At 34.2% G+C, this 27,696-nt stretch overlaps 4 protein-coding genes across 4 annotated transcripts; 2 read left to right on the top strand and 2 right to left on the bottom strand.

Moving 5' to 3' along the window:
• Window positions 1–477: 477 nt before the first annotated feature.
• On the bottom strand, window positions 478–2,654 carry LOC7480181 (AAA-ATPase At3g50940). The gene is made up of 3 exons (XM_002310824.4): window positions 1,645–2,654; window positions 1,080–1,430; window positions 478–898 (listed from the first exon to the last, which is right to left on the bottom strand). Exons 1-3 carry the CDS (start codon window positions 2,563–2,565, stop codon window positions 824–826), a joined length of 1,347 nt encoding a protein of 448 aa, XP_002310860.3. The 5' UTR covers window positions 2,566–2,654; the 3' UTR covers window positions 478–823.
• Window positions 2,655–8,464: 5,810 nt separating this feature from the next.
• Window positions 8,465–12,294, top strand: LOC7480182 (RNA demethylase ALKBH9B). The gene is made up of 6 exons (XM_002310269.4): window positions 8,465–8,728; window positions 9,008–9,607; window positions 10,529–10,614; window positions 10,732–11,042; window positions 11,216–11,287; window positions 11,381–12,294. Exons 1-6 carry the CDS (start codon window positions 8,560–8,562, stop codon window positions 11,676–11,678), a joined length of 1,536 nt encoding a protein of 511 aa, XP_002310305.3. The 5' UTR covers window positions 8,465–8,559; the 3' UTR covers window positions 11,679–12,294.
• A 6,770-nt stretch (window positions 12,295–19,064) lies between these two features.
• LOC7495542 (protein WUSCHEL) lies at window positions 19,065–20,397 on the top strand. The gene is made up of 3 exons (XM_006380740.3): window positions 19,065–19,410; window positions 19,533–19,636; window positions 20,068–20,397. The coding sequence occupies exons 1-3, from the start codon at window positions 19,065–19,067 to the stop codon at window positions 20,395–20,397; spliced, it is 780 nt and encodes a 259-aa protein (XP_006380802.1).
• A 3,199-nt stretch (window positions 20,398–23,596) lies between these two features.
• Window positions 23,597–26,619, bottom strand: LOC7495543 (KH domain-containing protein HEN4). The gene is made up of 4 exons (XM_002310825.4): window positions 25,930–26,619; window positions 25,052–25,735; window positions 24,118–24,363; window positions 23,597–24,041 (listed from the first exon to the last, which is right to left on the bottom strand). The coding sequence occupies exons 1-4, from the start codon at window positions 26,446–26,448 to the stop codon at window positions 23,919–23,921; spliced, it is 1,572 nt and encodes a 523-aa protein (XP_002310861.2). The 5' UTR covers window positions 26,449–26,619; the 3' UTR covers window positions 23,597–23,918.
• Window positions 26,620–27,696: the final 1,077 nt, after the last annotated feature.

Raw genomic sequence — 27,696 nt, 5'->3', positions numbered from 1 at the left:
CTATTTGGTGGCGTGACGCAGTGTAGTTGAAACCGAGTTTAGCTCCGACCACAGTTTTACAAAGGTTTGGTCAATCATCCTTAAAAAAAGAAAGCTTCACCAGAACATTCATGTTTATGCACTCTGGTAGAACTACTCAATTGAAAATTTTGGAATGCCAAATTAAAATTAATAGCCGATACTATGAAAATAACACATTCCATGATATTTTTTTTTTATTAACGTGGGTGTCTGGGTCAGCTTATGTATACCTTAACTAATTCCACGGGCCATGATGTTAATGACTATGTAAGTTTTCAGTAGCCCTGGAGTTTATAAAACTTGAACCAGTGATTATTAAGGAATAAATCTAGAATTTAACTAGTTAAGCTATATGGTTAACATTCCATGATACTTGGAAAAACAAATAAATGCACTGCACAAGCATGAGAAAATCTATTGGCATACAGGGAGTCGGTATTCTGTCTCAAGTAAAAATGGAAGAATAAATTACTCAATAATTATAATTATAAATTGGAAAATTACAATAAGAACGATTCTGAGACAGATTCGAGGGAGTCCGGAACTCCTACCAGAAAGAATTCTAGATTATTGAAAATGTTCACATGACCTTCAAGTGAACCAAATTGTCCTAAATATTTGACTTGCTGAAATTTATTCCTTAAACACAACAGAACATATCTCCTGGGTTATACTCATTAACCAATTTTATTGATCACATATCTTGCAATCTTTTAGCCAGTTTATTCTTTCCCCAACGTCGCCGTATGCTTCGTAGCTGGGCTCCACCTTCATGGCCGTGATTGATGGTGACCACGGCTGGTTACACACCACCTGGTTCATCCTCAACACCTTCAGGTACCGAAGTAGGAGGAGCTGAGGATTTTGCTGCTTCTCTCTGATAAATACAATACAGGAAGCAAAAAATAATGGTGAATGATCCAAGTTGCATAAGAGGCGCAAAATCTCTGTACCCTTTAAAGGATTCTGCTAGATTTTGTCAGAAATTTAATTATATTGCTACATCATGCAACTTGTTTGTCGGTAATAAACATAAACTGATGAGGTCAGGGACTTACTTTGCTTTCCAAAAACCTGCTGAGGCCCTCGAGACTGGTTTTAGGATTTCTAATCTTCATTAGTTCACCAGCAACTTCAGCTGGGCTAACTTGAACTTCTGAAATAAGCTTTTCAATGCGAGGAAAAAGATCGTGGTTCCATATGTCCAAGTAATTGGCTGCAAGCTGCTTGAAGGTGGAGAATGTGCAATATGAAAGATTAATGTGCATGTCCATTCGGCCTGCTCTTAGTAAGGCAGGATCGATTCGATCTTTGTAGTTAGTAGTGAAAACTATAACCCTTTCATCTCCACAGCAGGACAATAGGCCATCAATGGCGTTGAGAAGTCCAGAGAGTGTCACAACCTTTTCCTGACAAGATCAAACATAGCTTCAGTTCTGAAGTACCATGTCGTCGGGTATCTAACCTTAACCAGGCGAAATTAAATATATACAAGTCTAACAGTACTGATCTCCAGAGATTTGATATGTGATTTGACTAAATAAATAACAATATCTTGGACTTGAGTAGTTGAGAAAATACTTGTTATGTGGAATCGGAAAAGGAAATATAAAAGAATCCTACCTGAGGCTTTCTAGGAGTTTTATCATGATCCGATGGATGCTCCCCGGCTTGACGATTCTGTAGCTCAATCGAGCAGTCGATATCTTCAACCACGAGAATTGAACGATTGGACATGTGAAGCAACAAAAACTCCAGGGAAGAATCAGAACTGACAGCGGACAAGTTCAAGCTGTAGATGTCAAAATTAAGATGGTTGGCCATGGCTGCTATCAAGCTTGATTTCCCAGTTCCTGGAGGGCCATACAATAAATAGCCCCGTTTCCATACCTTACCAATCTTCCTGTAATAGTTCTTTCCTTTGATGAATCTATCAAGATCCTCTATAATTTTCTGTTTGAGGTTTCCATCCATTGCTAGCGTATTGAAAGTCATAGGGTGATCCAAGTTGATCCCCTTACAGCTCCATCCATCGCGTCCCCCGCGAGTAGTGTAGAACTTAACTACCCTGTTTTGATCCTTAATTTTCTTAGCCATTTCAATAATGTAAGGCAGATACTTGTTCCTGACCATACTCGCGTGTCGCTTATGAAAACGGAGTTCATACCATTTCAACTCATACTGGAGTGCTGGATTGAATTCACTGCAGTAAGACCACTTCATGTCCACACCATGGAAGGTGTCGACAATCTTGCAATTCCTGTCGAGGCCATACGCCAGTGCCTTGATGTTTTCGTTCTTGCCAACCGTGATTCGTTGTGGCACAGATGATGTAGAGAAAGCATTGCTGCCAAGATATATCATCAAGGCATGAAAGAGATGGTTTTTTGATCCTTCATGCGAGTCGCTAATAACCATGGTGAGTTCTGAGGAAAAACGACTTGCTAATTCCTGCAAACAACTGCGTATTTCTTGCGGAACGAAATCATTGATGGAGCTACGTAGAATTGCAACAGAAGCTATCAGGGATAGACTTGACCCCATTTGCTCTTTTCTTGATCTTCTTCTTTTTACTGCTTGCCAGCCCTTCTTCTTCTTCTCTGTTTTTTGGTATCTGTTGTTAAGATCTTCGATGGTGCATTCCTATTTATAACAGGAAAGAAAGTGCTAAAGACGTGGATGTAAATGCAAAGACTAAGTCTAGAAAAAGAAACCAGTTTTCCATGAACTTCCAGTGTAATCATGGGAAATTCTGCGCTGTGTTTAAGGATAATACGGTTGCTGCTAGTGCAAAGAAGGTTACTTGGAATTGCAAGGTAGATCAAGTAGCAACTGATATTCTGATAGTACAAATTACGTTTCGAAAAGATGCTTCAACTTGCTAGAAAATTGATTAATTCCTACATTCCTTTCCTTATTAAACTGAAAATCTGGAAAGGAGTGCATAAATTAATCGATCTAGGGGAGGCTTATCCAAAATAATAACTAGTAATTAAACACTTACTAACTATAGCTTGTAGAAGAGGTTGCTTGTAAGAATTAGTCTAACAGAGTCAGTGTAGAGGCAAAGTGCTCGAAATTGTGTGGAAGCATTTGACGGGGCGCCGACTCTCCTAGTAATAAGATAACACTCGAAGTTCAATGTTCAGGTATGGACTGATTTATAAATCAATTATGATTTAAAAAAATTAAAAATATCATTTTAGTTTTTTTCAACAACATTTTAGTGGGAAAAAATAATAATTAGTCCGAGCTAAATTTTAGATTAATAAATCACTAAGTTACCCACAAGATATTATAATACTACACTTCCAAAGCTTCATAAAATCCCAAAAATTAAATGAGTTTTTCAAAAATAATTAAGAGATTATTTATTAACTATGAAATTTCAAATTATATATTTCTATATGCGAAGTGTTTTTATCTTCGCTTATTCATGTGCCACTTAGAAACTGATTGGAAACGTGATGCAAATATTATTTTTAAAAAATTTTAAATTTTTTTTGTTAAAATTTAATATGATTTGGATGTTTTAAATTTTTTGATATATTGATATTAAAAATAATTTTTAAAAAATAAAAAAATATTATTATCATGTATTTTAGTATAAAAAATTAATTGAAAAGCTGAAATTCCTGACTCTGTTGCCATTATTACAATCATGAAGACTATCTTGATAAGAAAAACACTTTGAATTTATATTATTATTTTTTTACTGTGCTCAAATAAAAGTACGCTTCTCCTCACGTTTGCTAATTTCCAGAGGTAGGGAGGCCGTGAAAAATATTATAAATCTATAAGTTTGTATGTGTACGACACGTTTACGATTTGACTAAGAAATAATTTGTTGTCGGTATACAAAAGTTGATCCAAAAATTCCTTTTTTTAAAAAAAAAAATTCCATCTTGTATCACAAATCTCATTTCTCCTCGAGGAAACCAAAATTATGCATGTACCAGTTCCAACCAAGTAAACCGGAAAAAAAAAAAGGGAAGGCAGATTTATGATGCATATATACATATTTTACCATTTATTTAAATAATATAATTATTATTTTATCCTTTAAAAAAACCAATAGCATTAATGTTAGGGGTATTTTAATTTTTTTACATGACTAAAAAGTTTAACCATGGGTAAATGTACCTTTTATAATTTTTAATGCATAGTAAAACTATTTAATTATCCTCAAATTCAAAAAATTTTAAATTGACATAAAATGATTTTTTTTTCATTTTAAAACATGGTAAAATAACAATTTTACCCTTGAAATATTCGTTCAGGGGCTTTTTGGTCTTTTCACTACAAGTTTTTTTTATTGTTGTTATTACTCTTTTCTTTGAGGGAAATTTGATCTTTTTACATAGATCAAATGTTATTTCGATAGAAAAAGTTGTAGGTGCGGGGGAGGCGTCCGCGAACTCCAATCTGCAAGTGCGGCGTCTCCTGTGGTAAAAAATATCTTTTCGTTGTGTTGTTGGAATTACCTCCATATCTTTTTCATATTGATGCAGCGTATGTCGGTAGTGGTAGACAGTTTGTTGCCAATAAGCCTTTTTCTCTCTCTCTCTTCTCTTCCATAAATATAGTTTCGTCCTCTTTGTTATTGGTGATTCAACTTCAGTCCTTGTTCTTTTTATTTTTATTTTTTTTGTTCTTGCCCTTGTTATGAAAGTTTTCTTTGTTTTTAATTTCATCTTTCAATCCTAATTTGTCATGTATTATTTTTGCTGACTCAATTCTAATTCTTTTGATTTTTTTTTCTGGTTTTTTTGTAAAGATTTCATTTGTTTTCAATTTCACCATTTAATCTAAATTCATTGTGTTTTATTTTTTCCAATAAAGTCTTCATTCTTTTGATATTTTTTGTCTTTTTATTAGAGTTATTTTTCTTTTTAATTTCACTCTCCAATTGAAAATTTGAAGTTGCCCTCATATTTACTTTTTATTTTGATTTTTATCCTCATTCTTTAATTATTATTTTTTGGTTTGGATCATTTTGTGTAATTAATTTTTTTTATATGTCATCCTTCAATATTTAATTTTTTTTTATAGATTGGGCTTCATATTTTTTTATATATAGTGCTCTCAATTTAATAACTTGAATCACGAGTTTAAAAAAATAGAGATTAAAATTCTTTTTCTTGCTTATTTACTACATATTTTTTATACATTGACCAAAGGTTGAATATTGGATTAGCAGGCAATGGTGCTCTTCAGCAACCGCTACGCTTGAATTCAAGCTGGTCTGCTGGGGTTGTTGATAATCAATCATGGAGTTCAGCAGAATTCTACTTGGCCTTTACGTGGAAACCAGATTTCTGGACTTTCATATGCAAATCCTCCAAATCAACCTCCTCTTGCTTCAATTCCAAAAGGATGGCAGAATGGTGACTGGCTATGCAATCGTGGCTTCCATAATTACTCTTCCCGCAGAGCTTCAATTATTATTATTATTATTATTATTATTTTGTAGCAAATAGCAACAGGAAACTCTGTGCTGCTTGTTGTTTGTCTATTATGATTGGAAGTAAAGCAGACATGTTTGGGAGTTTATGCTCCCTATCCCAGTTTTAGTACAGAATTAGCTCCAAATTGGCAAGCACCAGTGCAAATTCCACATCAATTAACAATGCCTGCACTCCTCGGAAAAGGGTAAATGTTGATCGGGCTGATCCTTCTACACATACCCAGTTAGCTGACTACACAGAATAATGAGAAAATATATAAACTGGGAAAGGGCCATCCTTTGGCGCAATGATAGAACTCTTTTGATTCTAAGCGCTGAAGTGTAAGTTTATTCCTGAGTGTGTGACCACACCTTACATGAAATACTGAATCTAGAACCGATCTATATATCACCTTCACGGTCTTGATTCTGTAAGATGCACCCTGGATCTGTATAAATGAAATTAAATAGAAAACTAATAAATTACTCTGTTGAGTAAGAGCTTGAAGGAAATGTGCTGCAAAATGATGAATCACTTGGAATATTGGAAGTTGAGCATGAAGACTAAATCTAGTGCTCTCTCTAACCTAACAGAGTGTGGATAAATATAATAACTCCAAGTATCTGTACATGCACATATAGCATACACCATATTGTACCATGAGATTGATCAACGAATTTCTCAATTACATTGTAATACTTTCTGCTTTGCATAGCAGAGCCAAGCCATGGCGAAATGGAGATTGGATGTGCACAAATTGCAACAATCATAACTACGCATCTCGAGCATGGTGCAACAGGTGAGCAACTAAAGTATTTTCTCAGCTCTACAGTGTTAGTCTTTTGGGCAGAACTTGCTGAATTCATAGTTCTGTGTGTAATGCATGTTTGTTGTCCTCTTTCTTTTTTCTGGTTTCGTCACTGTTTGCAATTCTAAGCAGACTCTTCTTTGCAATAACAAAGAGCAGTTGTGAAGGGTTTTCTTTCATAGTTTCATGAAACAATCCTGTTTCTGAACAAAACCTTAAAACTTTGGTTTTAATTTATCATTCCTAATATCTCTATCGTTATGTTTGGCTGAATACGGAAAGCTTTTTGCAGGTGTAAGACGCCAAGAGGCATGGTTCCTCAGCCATTCAATGTCTTATAGCTGTGAATTTCTAGAGGATCTAGAGTTTTGTAGCTTGCAATGCCCTTCGTTTGAGGTTCTGTTTCAGTTTTGTGCAACATCTGGTTATAGAAAAATGCAAGTCGTATAGGCGTACATTAGGCACTAGAAATTAGCGGTGGTGATATTTGAAGGACAAAGAATATATTCAAAGCTTGCTTGTTTTCATATGTGATAGCAGTGAGTACATGCGTGCGTGTTGAGAGAGAGAGAGAGGGAGAGAGAGAGTTCCATTCCATATTCAAAGCTTGTTTTCTTTTCTCAACTGGAGTAATAAAGTTTCATTTGTTGGTTTGAGCATTGGTTCTTATGGATTCTTTCCTTGTCCACTGCAATTATTTTGAAGTAACTTGTTAGCGATTGCTCCTGCCTTCTGCTTGCTCATTTGGGATTCATCGAGGGAAGGGATATAACTCAGCAACAGAGTGTCACCTTGACGCATTCAAGATGACGGAGACATTGCTTAAAGCTTCGAGACGAAGCATAAGCAACCTCGTTGAAACTGGACGTGGTAGATTTATGCTTTGATAATGTGATAACTGATTGCATATTCGATTCATAGCAGCAAATTCTCTATAAACCCGAGCAAAAAAAGCAGTCTCTTTTCATTCATGAAATGCTATCTTGGCTATGAACCCTTTGACATGAAGGAACAGAGGAGTGGTTTCCTACAGGTAAAGATTAGGAGAAGGCCCTACAAACCGGAAAAGTATCCAACCTCCAATCATAATGAAAATGGAAGCATAAGCAAACTTGTTGAGCCAAAGCAGCATAACCTTCTCTCCAAAGTAAAGTTCAGTAATCTTTTCTGAAAGGCTCTTATCTTCCCACTTCTTTCGAGCAGATGCTTGTGCCTTTACAGCTAGCTAGTAAAGTTCTTCAAAGTTTATCCCTTTTATCTACTGTTGGTGCGTGCTTGGTGCAAGGCATCCGAGTCTCTTTTTGTGGGAAGACCCTATCATTTGATGCCATTTCATGAAAGTACCCTGACGCCCGAAATGGCCCTTTTGACTAGTTAAGATAAAAAATTAAAAGTAAGATTGATTTTTTTTTTAATTATCTCAGTCAATTAAAAATACTAGTGGAAAAGCATAGTCAAAAAAATAGTGACCACATATTATCCTTTTAAAACAGGCAGATTAGATGGGGGAAACCATTGATCCTATCTGTGTTTGCAAGCAGACAAATTAATGTAGAGATAGTGGAAAAACCCGGGTTTTTTTTTTTAATGAAAATACAGTGATTCGAGAACTTTTTTTAAAAAATATTTAAAACCCAGTTTTCTGATCGGATAAAACTAAAAACAAGCTTAATGGAACTAAGAAAAAAAAAGTGACAAATATAATCCATCCGATCTACGTAAAGAGCATCCATCCAATGGCTGCTTCATAATGTGTTACTGTACTTTTTACTTTTTTTTTTTCTTAAATGTAGAATGTTCAATTTAATTTACGCACACCTCGACTAATTCTCATAAATTCTAAAATTAATAATCAGATAAGTTTCTAGTAATTATCAATATTTAACAACATTAAATTTTAAAATTAATAATCAGATAAGTTTCTATTTAACATGAGATTACAAGAAGAATAAACAATTTAATTTCAAATTTTTATCATTAAGCTACCTCGTTGAAGGTTTTATATAATTTTTTTTTTTTTGGATATATGAGCATATGGATATTCTTAAATTAAAAGGAGAAACGAATCGAAACTATATATCTCATCCCAAAACTACCCCTTATAAACTCCCAATTTAACATTCCTACCCAGCACTCACCCGACCGACCAACCTTTTACTACCACCTCCCCCACAATCCTTGTGTTTCAAGTCATCTCTCTCTCTCTCTCTCTCTCTCTCTCTCTCTGTCTGCCTCTCTCCCTCTCCATATTTTTTACTCTCCGAGTCATCAACTCAGTCAGGCATGACCGAACTCAATAATCCCGATAACGATGACCCCTTCCTTGTTCAATATCAACCGTCTGAACTTAAAATCGCTTCGGAATTTCTTTCCACCTGGCTCCCTTTCCTCTCTCGGGATCTCTGCCGTGACTGCACCAAAACTCTCTCCGATCGCATTCGCTCTCTATCAGGTTATAACAACTTTTTCTTCCCGAATTAACCTTTTTGTTTTTGTTTATTATCTTAACACCAGTTTTTTTAAAATAATAAATATACTGTTAACTGATTAGTTGAATTATAGAAATTTTTTTTTTTTAATTTACAGTGTTGATATTTTGAAAACTAGGGGTTTCTTTTGTTTACTGTTAACTGTAAGTATTGCTATTAATTTTTTTTTTGTTCAAGTTAAGGTTTGTTGTTGTTTGAATTTTTAACTGATTTGGAGTCTTTGGTTGTGGAATGTTTGGTAGTTATTGTAGAGCTCAAAGGCGAAGATAAGAGTGGGGATTCTCCGAAATTGAATGATAAAGTGGAATTGTCCAACGGGAATTGTTGTTCTGATGGTAATTGTGAAAATAATTCCGTGGGAAGTTTGAAAGAGGAAGATGACACGAATTCGATAGTTAGTTGGAAAGATGGAACACCTGGGTGGTCTGAAACACCACCCATGTCGGAGGCTTCCACTAGTGGATTTCATAGTGAGAGGCACTTGGGGATGTCTTGGGCGGATATGGCACAGGATGATGAACTTGCAAAAGAAGAGAAGGAACTAGAACAGCAGGAGTTGAATAAACGGGAAGTTAATGTGAATGATTCAGCGGGTGATTTGAGGATAACAAAGGTTGTTGGGAAGCCTACTACGTTAGCGTATGAGCAAAGCGAATACAATCGGTTTATGAATGTGAAGAGGAAGAAGGAGTTTATGTGTTATGAGAAGGTTAATGGGAAGCTTACTAATATTCTCCAGGGTCTCGAACTTCACATGGACATTTTCAGTACCGCGGAGCAGAAGAGGATTGTTGATCATGTGTATGCTCTTAAAGAGAAAGGGAAAAAGGGAGAATTGAAAGGTTGGTTTCATAAAGCTTTTATCTTTCCCAGGCTATTCTATTTGATCTGTTGATAAGTTTTCCACTTAAGCCAATCGGAAATTCTTTTCTATGTGCTATGTTACATTTTTTGCTTAATTGCTCTGGCCACTGGTTTTATGTTCCTAAATAGCTGCGGTTCCTAGGATGTATGCACACTCATATTTATTCCATGCATGTCAATTTGTGTTAGTAAAAGCACAGTTGAAACTATTGGTGTTCATGTTTTTCATCACTGTCAAAGAACACTATATAGCACACTAGCACCAATCATTAAATCCTACATTTTCCATGGTGACAATTGACTGAGAGATTTTGACTGTTTAAAGCATCTTCTTTTTGTGCTTCGTAGCTTCATATGCCAATAAATCTAAGCTTTCGTCATTTATTTGACACTTGTTGGTCCCTATAACAATTGACTGTCCTGTTCCTTGAAGAATAAAACATTGAAGTTATGAAAGTAGATGTCAACTTATTCGGTATTATCTATTTGACCATTCTATATTATCTTCCCGTGCATGATATAAATTGGTCGAACATTGTTGTTGACATGGTTTTGCACTTTCAACTCAGTACTCATGGTGATTTGCAGACTGATGTCAAAACTCACCTTGAGTGTTGATTGGTAATTTTTTGGAATTTTATATTCCTCTTCTAATTCTATGGATCTGAGCACATCCATAGTAGACTCATTAGCTTTGAATAGTGCCTTAGCTGTTTTTCACATGCAGTATATTGATCTGTCAGATGTGCTTTCATCAGTAGAGGTATGGATTTATGTCCAAGATTTTCTCTTTGCATCATTTGTGAGTTGAACTGGGTAAAACATTTCCTGGAAAATGTTCAATTATTTGATATATCATTGTTCATAATTGGGAGGGAATTTCTGAAATTTTCTTGCAGAACAAACGTATTCAGCTCCACAAAAGTGGATGAGGGGCAAAGGGCGTGTGACTCTCCAGTTTGGTTGTTGTTACAATCACGTAACAGTAAGTTCTGATCCCTTTGCTACATATCATCAACGTTCTGAATTATGGCAGTTCAAAAATTTGAATTTCAAAACTGCACAAACGTTAAAACTTGAAATATTAACACTATGGTGGCAGGATAAAAATGGAAATCCGCCAGGCATTGTCCAGGATGAAATGGTAGATCCTATACCTGTCCTTTTTAAAGTGATAATCAGAAGGCTGGTCAGATGGCATGTTATCCCGCCGACTTGTGTGCCGGACAGTTGTATTGTTAACATTTATGAAGAAGGGGACTGTATACCTCCTCACATTGATAACCATGATTTTGTTCGACCTTTCTGTACTGTCTCTTTTCTTAGCGAGTGCAATATGCTATTTGGATCACACTTAAAGATTGTGGGTGTGGGTGACTTTGATGGTCCAATCGCAATCCCTCTTCCTGTGGGGTATGTCTAACGAGCAATCCTTGACATCAATTCCTTGCTTTTATATCATTTTTTTTCTTTCTTCTTTTCCCGTCTAATATATTGTGCATGATCTTGTAATTATTGTCCTGATATTTGTTTATACTCCACCTTTGTTGTCATGGAACCAAAATCTTAGTCATTTTTGTTTTCAGATCTGCTCTTGTCTTAAATGGAAATGCAGCAGACGTTGCTAAGCATTGTGTGCCTTCAGTTCATAAAAGGAGGTAGTGATTGAATCTTTTTGAATCTTCTTGAGCTGTTCTTATTGTATGGTGTTTATTTAATTTGACTCCTTTCCCACCTTGTATTTGTTATAGGATATCAATCACATTTAGAAAAATGGATGAAGCAAAACGACCTATAGGTTTTATTCCAGATCCTGGTTTGCAGGGAATTCAGCCGTTGCCACACGAACTGGATAAAACAAGGAGGTTAAATTCTCCTAAATCCGAGCCTTACATGAAAAGGCGGCCATTTGATAAAGAGGGTAAGATGGAAGGAAGGAGATTTGCAGAGAATGGTTCCCAATCAGAACCTGATTACACAAGTCAGAGTCGACGACCGGCTGCATATCAGCGGAGGATCAAGGAAAATATAGGTAGAGCTGATGGATGAGGTCCAACCCTTCTGTTGCCTGAATTGTACCTTTCAGATTTGGACATCCGAGATTTAATTGCTGGCATGTTTGAGTATTCTGTGGAAAGCGGATATGGAGGTTGAGGTTTATTTCAGTGTCAGAGAGTTCTGCTGAATATATTAATGTATACGTAGCAATACCTAATGCATTCTTCATTTGATTCTGATCAAAGCAAATATTTACATGGGTGTGTGGAATAGAGAGCAATATTGAGTCTGTTGTCTATTAGTGAATCCAAAGGTTTTAGACATTACTATAGCAACTGTGTAGCTGGAATCCTTTGAAGATCTGGTTTTGGTTAAATCCCTGATCGGATTATCCGTATCTCGAAGCATGGCCCGGTATTTGATTAATTGGATCAACTAGCTTGATGCTGCTTGTTTGTGAATTGTGACGGATTGCTGCTTTGTTGAGGTGCCGTTAAGCTGATTGGTGACAGAAGTACTCCACCACATCATAGCGCGAGATGGCATTATATTGTTTTCATATTCTACACTGGAAGTCTTGAGAATTGTATTATAATTGTTTTTCCTTGACCTGATTGCTGTCAACAAATTATTGATTTGCGAGTTTATTAATATTAGCTTTGGTGAATTCTGAGTTGAATGTTTTTTATACCTGGTCCGGTTACATGCTAGGTTGGTTAACCTGCCGTGTTGGACTGGACCGGATTTAATAATAATTGCCGAAGACTAGTTATATTATTTTCTCATTCTATTTCAACTGTCTTAATCTCAACCTTGGAGCGTCCAAGAAATTATTATGACGTTATAACTCCTAATGTTAATTGTATTGATAATGAAATCTTATTAAATGCCATTATTATCCTCCATCCTTTTCTTTCACTTTCCTGCTCCCACAGCCCCCACAGATATGTTACAATATCCATGAAAACCTACAAAAACCAGCTCCAAACTAGTGTTTTACCCGTGATGTTAGGAAGTCAAGAATTTGATGTATAATGTACAAAACACTTTTAACATATAGAGGTGGTGACAAACTAAACGACAAATTTATTTTTAAAGCAGTGAGACGACGACAAAACAAAATAAATTAATCAGGCCAACCATGCATGTTTAATCTGTGATCCGAGACATGAGCTCATGATAATTTCATTGAATTCAAATCAAAATAAATTAAAAAACTCGATTTTAATTAATCAAATATTGAAGGATTAAAATGAAAAAAAATAACTAAAAAGAAAAGGACCCAAAAATGACTTGAGCAAACCTAGATTGACAGCCTGTGCTATGCTGCGTCCCGAACCAAATTGGTTTTAACGCAAAAAAAAAGAAGCTCAGGTGATGACAATGTTTTTAAAGAAAAAAGAAAAAATATGAGACTCGAGTCATTGACTTGACTAAATTCATTAAGTCAGGTTAATTTAATAATATGATTAAAGAAATTAGAAAAGAACAAAAAATAAAAAGGCCTGAGATAACTCATGTTATTTTTTAAATTAGCTAAAAAATCCTATAGAAAACCAAAAAAATTACAGAGCTCAATCTCTAAATAAATTAAATGTTGAATAATGAAGTTGAAAAAAACATGAGTTTAAGAAAAAAAAGAGATAAAACAAATGGATTTTTGTTTCACGCTATGTCGTGGGCTAATTTTTTTTATCTAACCTTTAAAAACAATTTTTAAAAAAATGGAGATGGTGACATACTAGACAATATTTTTTCAAACAAATATTAAGCAATTAATTTAGTTTAATTAGAAAACATTATTTAAAAGGAAGATAAATCTAACAAAGAACAACAAATATAAAAAACCACGATAACCTAGGTGATTATTAAAATAAGTGAAAAATTCTATCCAAGGAAAAATAAATAAATAAATTACGGATCTCAATATCCAATCAAATTAAATGCTAAAAGTTGAAACTGAAAAACATGAGTTATAAATAAATAAAAAAAAAACTTGGGTGTCTCTTAAACATAGGTTAAGCTCTTAAATTCACAATCTCTTGAATCCAGTCTCGAGGTCAATTAAGAAGCTCAATTTAATATTAAATGATGAAATAAAAAAAAATATTAATTTAAAAAACTTGTCAACGCAAAAAAATAACAATAAAAAGAATGAGGATAAAATCTGATATGTAAATATAATAAAGGAGTATGGAACTGTAAAAAAATCAATTTTAAAATCTATCTTCAATAAAATAATTAAAAATAAAAAGAATAAAAACCAAATCAATTAAAATAACAGACACCAAATCCTAAAGATAAACAAACCGAAAGGTTAATGTGAAATGTTATAAGGTAAGCATGAAAACGAAGAGAGAGAGAGAAGGCAACTACCCCAAACCAGAAGTAATCTAGGAACCGGTGTTATCCATAAATGTAATAACTACCGTGATAAACTAGAAAACACCAAGAAAGCTTATTTTTTAGTCTTCGTGAGCAATTATATATGCTTTCCAAAAATGATGGGGTGACTCACTTGTATAAACTCGTTAATAATTTTTTTTAATTAAATTACTGAATCGCTCGTAGACTACATGATTATTCCAAGTAATTTAACTTTGTAAGAAATTACAAAAAAGATTGAGCTACCTTAAATAATTCTAAAATGACAAATGAATATTGTGAAAAAGATTCTTTAATTACTTTTCAAGACCAGTTCATTGGTTTTTTCAATAAAAAGGAAAAAACATTAATTTGTTATTATAATTCACAATAATAAAGGATGTTTTTCAACACCAAATAGATGATGTTAATTAAAGGATGTATTAAAGCAGTTGCTATGATATATATATAGACAACTTATAAAAACAAAGTTAACGGGGTGACCATTTTGGAAAATTTGAAAAAATTAGGTTAAAGTGGGAGATAGCTCAAACTATGAGTGTCAAATTGAACTGTATTTTTTTTTCATTAATTCCAAGATTATCACAATGGAACTTCTTGAATTTGTATGTGTTTGATATTGTGATGTAAAATATTTTTTTAAAGTCTTGTTTTAATTAAAAATATATTAAAATAATATTGTTTTATGATTTTTTTTAAATTTTTTATATTAATTTATCAAAACTATTAAAATATCTAAAAATAATAAATTTAATGTTCTTTGTCAAATGAGCACTTCATTATTTGTGGCTCATAAGTGTGAAATCCATCCGGTCATTGAAACTAAAGTTATTAGACCTAGTCTAATTCTAGACACAAGTCATGAGTTGAGTAATTAATCGGGTTAATTCGAGTTATTAATAGAGTTTTAATCAAGATGATAGGATTAGGAGTTAACCCACCCCACCAGAATTAGCATGTAAAGTCAAGCAGGTTTAATTATAACATGGTTAAAACTAGCTAGTTGGCCAAAAACTTGAAAGTGGTTCCAAAATAATATATTCAAATATCCGGCCCTGCTTCAAGCTCCTAACAACAAGACCAGTACTTTGTGGTCCTACAAAAGATCCAATCTCTTTGGAACCATGAAAACTTCCTAATGCTGTCCACTTATATGTTTATAAACCATCCTACGATGCTGCAAAACTACACAGCGCAAGCATAAACAATATTATTCACTGAAGTTTTCGCATCCAAGGTTTTTGTTTGAATGTGAAATGCTTTTGCTTTTGTTCTTAGCATTTATCTTTTAATTAATGAATATATACAACTTAAAAAACGTGAAAGAATTAATAAAAGTTGTGGCTAGGGTTTGTTCTATATATGTGCAGGTAGCCAATCCCTTTCTTAGAAATTAACAAGACAGAAAGCAAAAGAAAGAGAAGCGAGAGACTGCTAGCAGCTAGAAAGAGAGGTTAAGAGATATGAACTGATATTGTGATGTTATCTTTTAGAGATATGGGAGGAGAAAATAAGAGCCAAAGAGATGATTACCCCGAAGAAAAGGAAGGGTACCCCTGCGGCTGGGCAATATCACTAATGCATTCCTTATGAGGTCAGCAGTTCATCAGCAGTTCAGGATGTTAGACGAGAGAGAGAGAGAGAGAGAGAGATGTTTTTTAGCCTTCCCTGCCAAATCAAAGCCTAAAAAAGTTGATCATCAAGAAGAGAGAACGACACTGGCTATTATTTGGCTCCAAGAAACAAACACCAATGCCCACATCCCATTTCAGAGATTGCAGAATCCAAAATAAATGCATGATAAGGAGAGCAAAATCTCATGATGAAGTGTCAAAATCAAACAAATAGTTTCATCTTATGATGAAGTGTCAAACTCAAACAAATTCAAGGCTTTATTATTAAACCCAGATGACACAGCTGGACGATCCACCTCCATGTCCGATGAGTATAAGACACCTTTGTTTTTGCTTGTTTTTACTGTGCAAAAATGTTTAATTTAATATATTTCTAAATAAATTAAAAAATAATTTAAAAAACAATTAATCAAGTTTGGAAAGAAAAACAAAATTTAAAGTTGACATGCAAATTTTACGAGTAAACTTGTAACATGGTAAAATACATGTATTAACTCAATTTTTTTCTTAAATGACATATTTTATCCTTTTAATTTCTTTTATTAACCCATGCTCAACCCTTAACCCAGGTTTTACATTAAGTTGAATGGGTTTAATAATTATAATTTAACATGATTTAAAGAGATTAAATACTACTGCACAATATTAATTATACCTAAAAACTTAAAGATACAGGAGAAGTGATTGAAATAGTTCTTGATGTGCTGTGTAATGATGAGACTTTATCCAAATTTCGGAATTCTGGGCAGGAACAAGAAACGATAGTTTTCCACTAATTTCCTTTTACTGCTTCTCATGCCTTTTTCAGGATTGTATCATATGAGACAATGAGGATTTCAGAGAAAGGTAAAGGGTAGGAAGAAAAAAAGAAGAAGTTAGATTTAGAATCTCTTGTAGCACATATATTTCTCGATAGTTCTGATAACCTGGTAGTAAATCATGCACTGAAGACAGAAGGAGTCCATGCCTCTAAGTCGATCCATGGGCACAAAGAACTTGCATATGCAAAACTAACATGAGCAGTGATTTTCTTTTTCCCAAGGAGGATCCAGTATGAATCTGATATTGGGAAGTAAAAACAAACATATGTGCTCAGGCGACAGGACTGCTTGGTACTTGCTGCGGGCAGAATAATAATCATTTCAATACGCCCTTTCGTAATGTATGCGTGGGCTGGAACATAATTTCCCTGGTGAAAATGTGCCTCTTTCTCACAGGAGTAAAAGAGATGTCGACACACACTGCCTCATGCACTATGAATATCGATGCTGGGTTTCAGTTATTTTTGGAAAAGGAAACACAAGAAAGAATGATATAGCTAGATCTTGATGATGATCCTTTTTCCATGCAAATATTATTTTAATATATTTACAAGTAAAAAAAAAAAACAATCCTTAACTTAAAAACACCCCTGAGACATGCAGAAACCAAAGCATTAATGATCTGGCTACATTTATTTCTGGGAGGCGTGGTGATTCGTGGTGTGAAGGAATGAAGATATGGTGATATATAGTGAGATTGTTTTTGAACCCAATTGCCGACATTACTGCTTAATTACCTTTGTCTTCTTAACTCTTCATGTTACTATATATTAATTTGATGTTATTTTGCTTGACCTAGCTAGCTAGTCCACGTTCAATTTCTAGGCCACGCAAGAGTAAAGACGTTGACAATGATTCAGAAAATTGTTTAGCTGTTATAAATGAAAGTGGCTCAATTTGCTAGTTCTTAATGGGATGGGAACAAATTAACCAGCTGCTTCACTAAACAAATTGGTAACGTGGTTCTATGCCAGAATCAATACGATTTAAAATATATATAAATTAATTTGAGGCAAAGAAAATATATATTTCTAAGGTTTTATTTTGGTACTTTATGAAAATAAAATTAATTATATATATATATATTGTATAAATCTAGATATTTTTTACTTGTGTATGTAAAAAAAAAAAAAAACCATTGATACATGCATTAAAGAATTGAACCTTTCTCAATTATATATTAGACTACTTAACAATTTAACACTTTTAATCTGATAAATTCTTCCTTTCTAAAAAAGAACAATGGTAACATTAAGAAGTAACTTTATTTATTTATTTTTGATAAATCCTCCTCCGTATAATGCTTAACAAAAATACTTAGGAAGAGGCCGGGTTTGAAGAAAATATGATCAGGGAGCAAGAGATGAAAGGATCGGCCGGGGATATATGATCTGCAACATGGTTTTTATTTATTTATTTATTTATTTTTGATAAATTCTAGCTAGTACTCCTCATGTTTCCAACTAAAAAAGAAATTATACGAACAAAGGTCATGGTTATGTTCCAACTATTGCCTTAATTAGAACATCTTGCCGATCGAGGACAGTGAATTGAAGAAGTCAGGTTCAGTATTTGCAGTTTCCAAGCTGCTTCTCTTTATTAATTGCATGTCTAGACATTCACTATCACTATGATCAGGCTGTACTTTGCTAAATCAGAGCTTGCTTTTACTTGAACAATATTAGTATATAACACAGCGGTCCCCTTGCTAGTCGATCCCCATGGCGTAAATTAACCAGTTAAGATGCTTACTTAAATTCCTGGGATTCTTGCAGAGGATATTGTAATCTTAAGATATAAATATATAGGTAATAAAGCAAAAACATGTAGAAGCACTAATTAATGCAAGGATGGGTGGCATATATATATAAAGATAGATCCTCGTAGCTAGGCCAAGACATGATGAACACTACCTCTGATCTTCTTTTACATGTGTGTGTGTGTGTGTGTGTGTGTATGGCCATGCATTTTTTTATTTCCTTTTGCTTTGCTTCTACCCCCAGGAGGATTTAAATTGGTTTTGCCCATGATAGTGTCACTAGCTAGACATGAACACACTACATCGTTTTGTGACATTCATTCATTCAGAAGCATATATATCATTCACTCCTTCCTTACTTTCTAATTTCTTTCTTTCCAATATATCACTAGCTAGCTCCATATGTGCCTCAATTTTCTACATTTTAGAGTCTCTCTCAAGGAAACTGAATGACTAGTTTTAATTATATCATAGCCTTTTGATCCAAGTTATTCCACTGATACCCTCCCTTTCTAAGCTCTCATTTGTCCCTTCTCTTCTTATGAAGACTAGCTTCACTGTCAACTTCAGTCCTTCTCTATCAGATATTTCTCTGATATATATCCTCCCCTTCCATCTCATGTGCCTCTTATATAGACCTCTCTTAGACTGGTCCTTTTTTATAGACCATAAGGCCATATATATAACCCCTAGACTCTAACTAGCTATTTCATGCACAAGCCTGATCTCTCCCATACACCTAGCTACCCCACCTCTTACATTTCTCACAACTAATTAATCCTCTCTTCAAGATATTTTGTTCTCTTCCCTTTGTTTTGTTCTGGCTTCTCAATCCATCATGGAACCTCACCAACAACAACCAAATGAGGATAATAACGGTGGCGCCAAAGGGAACTTTCTTTGCAGGCAAACCAGTACAAGGTGGAATCCCACTACTGACCAGATAAGAATATTGAAGGAACTGTACTACATCAAAGGTGTTAGGTCCCCAAATGGAGCTGAGATTCAGCAGATCTCTGCTAGGCTTAGAAAGTACGGCAAGATTGAAGGCAAGAATGTATTTTATTGGTTTCAGAACCATAAAGCTCGTGAGAGGCAAAAGAAAAGACTCACCAATGAAGTCCCCATGCAACAAAGAACTGCCTGGAAACCTGAAGATTATTACTCTTACAAGTACTCCAACAGTAATAATAATCCTGGTTGTTATTTCCCTCTCTAACTTGCTTCCTTCTTTTCCAGTGCTATCATGGCTAGCTAGACTTGAGTTTTTGTTTATTTTATGTGTCTTGTGTTGACAATTTTGCAGGGTTTTCTTCGGCTTCTTCATCTGCAAATACCGGTGTGGTTACTGTTGGGCAGACAGATAGCCATGGATATGGATCGGTAACCATGCAGGAGAAGAATTCTTGGGTAAGAAATGATGACCCAGAAAATGTTAGTGACTTATGCCTTTGATAAGATCTTCTTGATGATGCTGAAGTTGGTGTAATCTAATATGCTTTTGCTGTTAGGCATTAAAGTAGAAAGAAATCAACATAAAAGTTACACCCATGTGGAATACTAATGCTGTGTGAATTTTCATTTACCTTTTTACCAACATCCACTCAGATCTTGCCTTAATACTCCCATCACAAAGGCAGAGGTAGAATGGAGATTTACAGCCTTAAAAAGTTTCTTGACAATATCTATAGTTAAGGCATAAACTTTTCTGGTTTCCTTGGAATAATAAATTTGAACAAAACAGCTTCTTTTTCTTTGAATTAAGCCTGCCATTTTCCTTTCCTGTAAACAGGATACGGGGCAGAAAAGGTCTAAAAAAACTCTTTTGTTTGCTTCATCAGGACTGTTCAGCACCAGCTGGTGGTAGCAATGGTGCTGGTAGTGGATCCATGAGCAATATTAACTATGGATCAGGGGTTGACATTAACTCTCACAGTTCATCCTATGCTGTATTTGGTCAAGAACAAGAAGCAGCTGCAAAGATTGAGACTCTTCCTCTATTTCCAATGCTTGGTGAGGACATCAGTAGCTCTTTCAACATCAACAATATCAACCCAGACTTTTATTACAGTAGCGGCTGTGGCTATGGTGATTATGGCAATGACACTTCTTCCCGTACTTCCCTGGACCTTAGTCTCTACTCCTACAATGGCCAACCACAAGATTATTAATGTTTGTGAATATTATCCCTCTTAATTAGTTTGCTACCTTGAGTAATTCTAGTATTCTTGTGATATTCCTCTAAGGTACGAGTACCCCTACTAATTAAGTAGTGCTATTTTATGTGCTTCTTAAGGTGTCTTCTTGCTTCTTAACACCTGCCACACACAAAGGATTTAAGTACACTTTTATTAAACTCGGACCATCTCGCCAGGATAACCTAAAGTCTTGGTCGGTTTAGGTTCACCAAAAAATAGAGAAATTTGATTTGGTATAACTAAATTAAAAATTTAAATTGACCAATTTGACTTTTTTTTAACATGTGGTTTTCATAATTATTTTTTTAAAAATGAATTAACTTGTTTAACTCTTAACCCAACCTTTATCCTGAGTGAGCCATGCTTAATTAGTAGGTGATTATGTTACTTCATTGATTTGTCCAATAATATTTTTGTTATGGAAATTTGCACTACTATAAAATTAACAAATATAAACAGAAATACCAACAAAAAAATTTTGTCGATAGATTGCGGTAAACTTTACTGACAGATTAGTCATTTATTGTGTCCATTGGTAAACATCGATGAAAATATTCTCTTAGTATATACTGAAAAAATCATAATAAGAAAAGAAGGAGTTAAAAAAAGAAGAAGCCAAATTAGTTCCTTGTTGTGTCATTTATATAAATAAGAATACCGATAAAATGAACTCGTGAATAAAAATTATCCGTAAATCCATCAATAATATCTAAGTTATTGCTTGGCAAGGCCCCCCCCCCCCCCCCCAAATTAATTTTATCACAAAATCAATTCTCGACCATAAATTCAGCCACCCAAACACTCAATTTGTCAACATTCATGTTCTGATTCAATTTTCTATTAGGATTTTCCACATCAAGTAAGCAAAACTACCTATTTTTTGTTTGAACTTAATTTTAAATTGTTAATTTTTATTGTATATTTTTGCAGTATATATGTAGTTTGTTTGTGTGTTTACTTGTTTTATAGCTTTTTGTCATGGAAATTTATTGTATGAATGTATGATTTGTAAATATTAGGGTTTGTTTGAGATTTTGAAAAATTATATTTGTTTGTAATTTGATGAAATTGATTTTGATTTTATGATTTTGGTGTTTTGTAATGAAATAACTAATAACTTATTTAATGAGTCCGTTTTATATTTTGTCAATTTTATTGTTGAGTTGAAAATTTCGGTAAATGTATAGGATTTTGAATTTATATAGATAGTTGATAATGATTTAAGAATACTATTAAAATAGATTAAATAATTTTGAGCTAAACCAATGTTAGCTAATTTATTTAGTTTATATAATTAATTAATACATGTTGTCATCAATATTTTATATAAGTTTGATATAAGTAATGGATGATTATTCATGTATGTATCAAGATTCACTCGAAGGGTTGCATATAATGGATTATTGTAATGAGATTGAGGGTTTTATTAATTATACACTATCTAATCCGAGAAATATTGGTGGAGGCGATATTGAATGTCCATGTAAGAGGTGTAAGAATAAAAAAAATTTAATTCATATGTTATAACGATACATCTTCTATAAAAAGAACTTTTAAAAAAATACATGTATCGGTTTGCACATGATGAATCATATGTTTCTTACACGACTAAGTGCTCGGACATGACTCCTAAGCATTAGAGATTTCAAAACATCATAATTTATATAATTATATGTTTTTATATGTTTTTTTAATCATTATTTTAAACAAAAATATCCTAAAACAACAACAATTTAACTTTATTTAAAAAAAAAAGGCCTACAAACCCACAAAGCATAAACAATAAAAAAAGGAAAATAGAAAAATCTAAATAATAATAATAATTTGTAAAAGGTAAGAAATTAAAAAAAAATTATATCCATAAGACCTCGAAGGAGAGAATCACCTTATTTTCCATATCAGGTCCACACGACACCCACCAATAAAAAAGACTCCTTCAAGTACGTGTTGTATGAATCTCCCAGCAGATCTATCCACCAAGCATCTCCGACAATCAGCGTGCCTAATGTTTACACATGACTGGACTGGACTGGTCTGGAAGAGAATAATGGTCTGTGTCTTTTTCCTCCATTCCAATGTCCTTAGAGCACCACTAACCTTAAAATCATCAGTTGCTAAATCCATTTCAAATCCTTAGTTATTACAATAATCATCGAGTAGAATCTTCAACTCTCTGGTTGCTGGATCCTCGCAGAGAGAATCGCTAAAATCACTGGAGCCTGGAAAAAAGAGATTCCATTACAGAGACCACAAATTCTTGCTTCAATCGTTGGTGAATTAAGTGCTTAATGATAAATCTGTCAAGTGTTTCATCTTGTAATAACTCAGCCAAATTGTGAGTCATTGCTCAATCGAGTATTCATTGATTCTGTCTAATTATGCGTACGAGGAAATTTTTTGTGAGTGTTTAGAAATTAGGTTTCCTTTTCCTTCTTGTGTAATGTTAACTCTTCACGAGATTCATGGGTGCCTAATAATTTGAAAGAAAAAAGAGTATATTTTAATTGGAAATATATTAAAATAAATTTTTTTTTTATAAAACTTATTTAATTATTAAATAAAAGATAATTTTGTCTATGCTTTATATTTATTGCCTATAAATATAATCACCATCTTTAGAAGAAAAAATTCATGGCATATTTACTTCTTTTCTGCATTGGTGGTATAAATTATATGGTAGGACTGGCTGATCATGACTAATTAATCGTGGGTTTGTTTTGCTAAATACTTGGTAAATTTAACGATAAAAATCTTAAATTCCATCATTAACATGTATTGATATGCAGCTATAACATGGTTTTGGTTTACATTTTTTATTTTTTATGATGGAGTTTGTGATGATTATTATTTTTTTAATCAATACGACTATAAACAAAACACATTTTAATTATAATCTTTTTTCATTTCTGATAATTATTTGCGTATTATCCAACAAGTCTTCCTCACAAATATTATCCTAGCATTATAACCTTTGGATAATGAAACGAGGATGACCCTTCACACCCTTTTGAACTCGAAAATCCACTGAGAGGTTTTTCTATATAAATAATTATTCAAGGGTTTTATATGTCAATAATCTCTCCCCGAAACAAGGAAGAATTTTACCAGTCAAGGCATGGGCACTTCCCAAAATTTCCCTGCCTTAAACTATGTCTTTCCCTGATATTAGAAATTAAAGCAATCATTTGATTTTTAGCTAAATGATTTTGATGGAGTTCATCGAAGTTCGCTTTCTATAATGAGTAATCCTTGGATGCTCATGGTCTTAGCTTTTGGCCTAGTTTTTTCCCACAGAAAAGCACAGAAGTAATGGAAATCTATGCATGCAATACATGCCAAAGGTTTCATTGTCTCTCACTTGAGCACACCCCAAACTCCCTCTCAATCTCACCAGAACTCTTACTGCGTGGTATTTCAAATTGGAACATAATCAGGACATTCGGGGCAAGTAGTCTCCGTCCATAACTCCCCCACCAGAACTCCCTCCTGCCTGATTAAGCACCTCCCTCCCTCGGTAAAAGAAAATGCAGGGCCCTTCCTAGTTCTGAAACCTTGCCAGAGGTGGTTGAGCTGCTACCATTGTCTGTGCTGTATGTTGTCCGCTCTCTATGCAATTTCTGTGACCACATGACAAAAAAGCTTTTCGGATGAACTTAATATAAAACCGCAAACAAGGGAAGAGAAAATCTTCACCTGCGGCGACTGCAGCGAAGAGGAAGGAGGATCACGAACTTGATCCACACTATTTTTCAAACTTGTTTCTAGATTGGAATCGAGAGACTCGTCAGCTGATTGATGCAGTCTAGAGATCTCCCCCGCTCTTCTATAGGGGCTCCCAGTCCTCAATCCATTGAGCATCTCGGTAGGCAAAAGATTATCCCTCAGTTTACTGGTAACTTGAAACAGAGCATTCTGTACATTTTTGGACTCACCTGTAATCTGCAAAAAATATAACAGTTTGGAAATAAATCGCTAGGCAGATGGCACCAAAGGTTTTTGCCAAGTAGGTAGAGGAATGGGAATTAAAAAAAAGAAGACATAAATCTTCTATAGAAGCACCAAATGCTTCACCATGTTGGCTGATCACACTCCATTACAATGTATAAACATTCCAGTATCTATCTATAGTTCTATACCAGTTATCATCCTGGATGATCAAGAAAAATCCTTAACTTTGAAAGCATCAGGCAATATCAAAGAACAAAGGGCAACCGATAAGTGACAGAACTCTTGGTAAATTTAAAATATTGCATATCTACACAACAAACAGCAAAGACACCAAAATTTTATATAATAAGATAAATGAAAAAAAAAAAAAACATACAAATACAACTGATGCGCAGAGAACTGGTAGAGCTTTGAAAATGTTACAAGAAGAGGTGAAATTTGCTAACCAAACTAGATGATGACAACGACAGGTGATGATGAAGTGTTGATTGTTCTTGGAGGGAGAGGAGCACATAACTGTTTATAAGCACAAATCACAGCAGCACCAAAAATCACATTAACCAACAAATATTAGACTAAATGACATATTTCAACCCAGTTTATGTTGTCTACTATAATCCTCTTTGTTTCACAATAACTTGAAAACAGATAACAAAAATTAAGACGATCAGAATTGCACCTGCAATACTACATCATTATTTGACGCGCAATAGAAGAATTGGTCTCCTTGCAATATCTGTATATCAGCACCGGTTGTTTCTATCATTTCTGAATCTATCCTACCTCCCCTTTCAATCAAACAAGAGACCCTATTTGATGGCAGCAGGAGGGTTGCCGTCACGGTAATTTCCTCAATCAAGCCCAAGGAACGAGCTCTTTCAATGTCATGCTCAATAGATCTAGCAAAGACAAGAAGAAGTGCATTCTGTGCAGGAGAGTGGGATGATTCAAGATTCTCCAATGCAGAAACAGTAACTAGACGACCGTCGGAGTTGGTTATAGGAGGAGCAAGGATGATAGAAGCACCAGTTTGATTTTGCAGAGCTCTGACTACAGACCCTCCCTTGCCTATGATGCTCCCAGCTGCACCATGGGGGCAGATCATCCTAAATTGAACTTGTAATTGTTCGTTAGGTTTCTTATGGTCTTTATCAGTTGCAATATTTTCAGAATATGTGGGTAGCAGGGAACACAAATGAGGGAAGAATTCCGCATGTGGATCACCAGAGGAACCACTTCTTCTTCTCCTAACAGCTTCAAGGCTTAAATCCACTTCATCCTTCTCATATGGAGGACAATCTTGAAGGCAGCTAGTTATAGCAATCACAGCTTTCTTTACAGCCACAGTGCTACTCCCTGTAATCTTTTTTTTTTTTTCATACACCAATTTTTTCAAATTTCATTTCAGATGATATAAAAGATTTTATTTTTCTTAAACTATGATTTAAGAAATTATTAACTATATCAAAATTTGTATTACTTTCTCCTACAAAAACATAAAATCTATCATGAATTATTATACGAGAAATATGTAGCCAAAAAAAGGAAGAAAAAAACCTGAATTAATTGATCTTCCTTTAACGCGCAAAGTGGGGCCGGGAGAATCCAGATATGGGCCCCACTAGCTCTCTTCATTCTCTTGATATTCCTGCCTTCTCTACCCACAACGGCACCAATCTGCGACGTATTGGCCAAAAGTCCACAATACCCCTCGCAATCACCGCCATCTTTCACCGCATCCACCTCCCACATCCTCTCCAAAACCCTAACCACCGCTTCCTGCGCTGCAGACACTTCCACCGTCTCATCTTCACCCACCGCGATTTTCCTCTCTGGGGATGCGGACCCCGCCACCACGATCGCCCGGTGCTCCGAACCCTTCACGGCCTCCTCGCAGTGAACAAGGCAACCGGTTTCAAGCCGGATTTGGGATATTACGGATCCGGAGTGGCCAATGAGAGCACCGATTTTCGAAGCATGGCAGACTACTCGGAATGCAACCTGACCCGGTTGGAGCTCGATCAATGGCTGTCGTGGGGGGCGCTTGTGACGGTGATGCTTCTGGTGGTGCTGCATTGAGTGGAGAAATGGAAAGGAGGGAATTTTTTTAGAGTGTACCAACTGTTTTTACCTTTCCTTCCACTAGAAAAGAGGATGAAGACACTAAAACGAAAGAAGAGAGTGGAAAAGAGAGAGTGGGGAAAAAAAATGGAATGAGGGTGAGCGTGTGAGTGTGAGTGTGTGTTGGAGTGAATAAAAGATTTATGGGCACCCCAACGCGACGAGTGAGTGAACCGGGCCTAGGAGACGACCCGGGTAATCAGGTTTATTATCGGGTCATTGGTCCTATATATATATATATATATATATATATATATATTATCCAACTCATATTCAAGAGATCATTTTTTTTAACGGTAATTATATTATCAGTTTTAAGTCCTGTAAAGCAAGATGGCAGGGTTAAATATATTTTATTAATGTAACAATATATAATAAATTAAAATGCTGCTGAAATTTGAAATTTTGGGAATGAACCATTGGCTGGATCTGTGGATGCACTTGTCTTGGGATCTGTAGCTTCATCATAGATTGAAACCCAGTTATCAACTTATCTTAGCATTGTTACGGAAATACCATGAAATGTGGTGTTTTAAAATATTTTTTTATTTAAAAATATATTAAAATAATATTTTTTATTTTTAAAAAATTATTTTTGATATATTTTAAAAAATCTTAATATTTTTTTTATTTTTTTTATTTTTGCGTTTTAAAAATTATTTTTAAAAAATTCAATTTTTTTTATTTTTTTCTTTGTTTTAAATTAATATTATTTAGTGCTTTTAGATTATTTTAATGTGCTGATGTTAAAAATAATTTTTTTAAAATAAAAAAATATTTTTTTGATGCATTTCCAAGTAAAAAAATATTTTAAAAAATTACTGCAATCAAACCCTCAAATACAAAAATAAAAAAATAATAAAAAGAAGAAGAAAGGAAATCAGCAGCATGCTGCTGGTGAGAACCTTACATGAGGTACATGATGTGGCATTCATGCTTGATACATGTGTTTGGTATTGTGGTAGCTTTTGTGGTTGTGATTTGAAAAAAATTATTTTAAAAAAAATACTTTTAGTTGAGGTTGATTTAATATTTATATACATTTGGTTAAAACTGTGGTTAAAATTGAGGTTGAACAAAAAGTAGTTTAATGTGTTAAGTTAATAATATTTTTTAAATTGAGGTTATAAAATAAGTAAAATATATATATATATATTAATGGTTTTAAATTTAAATATTATAGATTTAATTACTACTATTACA

Source organism: Populus trichocarpa, chromosome 7 (genome assembly GCF_000002775.5).
Source record: "Populus trichocarpa isolate Nisqually-1 chromosome 7, P.trichocarpa_v4.1, whole genome shotgun sequence".
Lineage (NCBI taxonomy): Eukaryota > Viridiplantae > Streptophyta > Magnoliopsida > Malpighiales > Salicaceae > Populus > Populus trichocarpa.
This window is presented reverse-complemented; position numbering and strand designations above follow the sequence as displayed.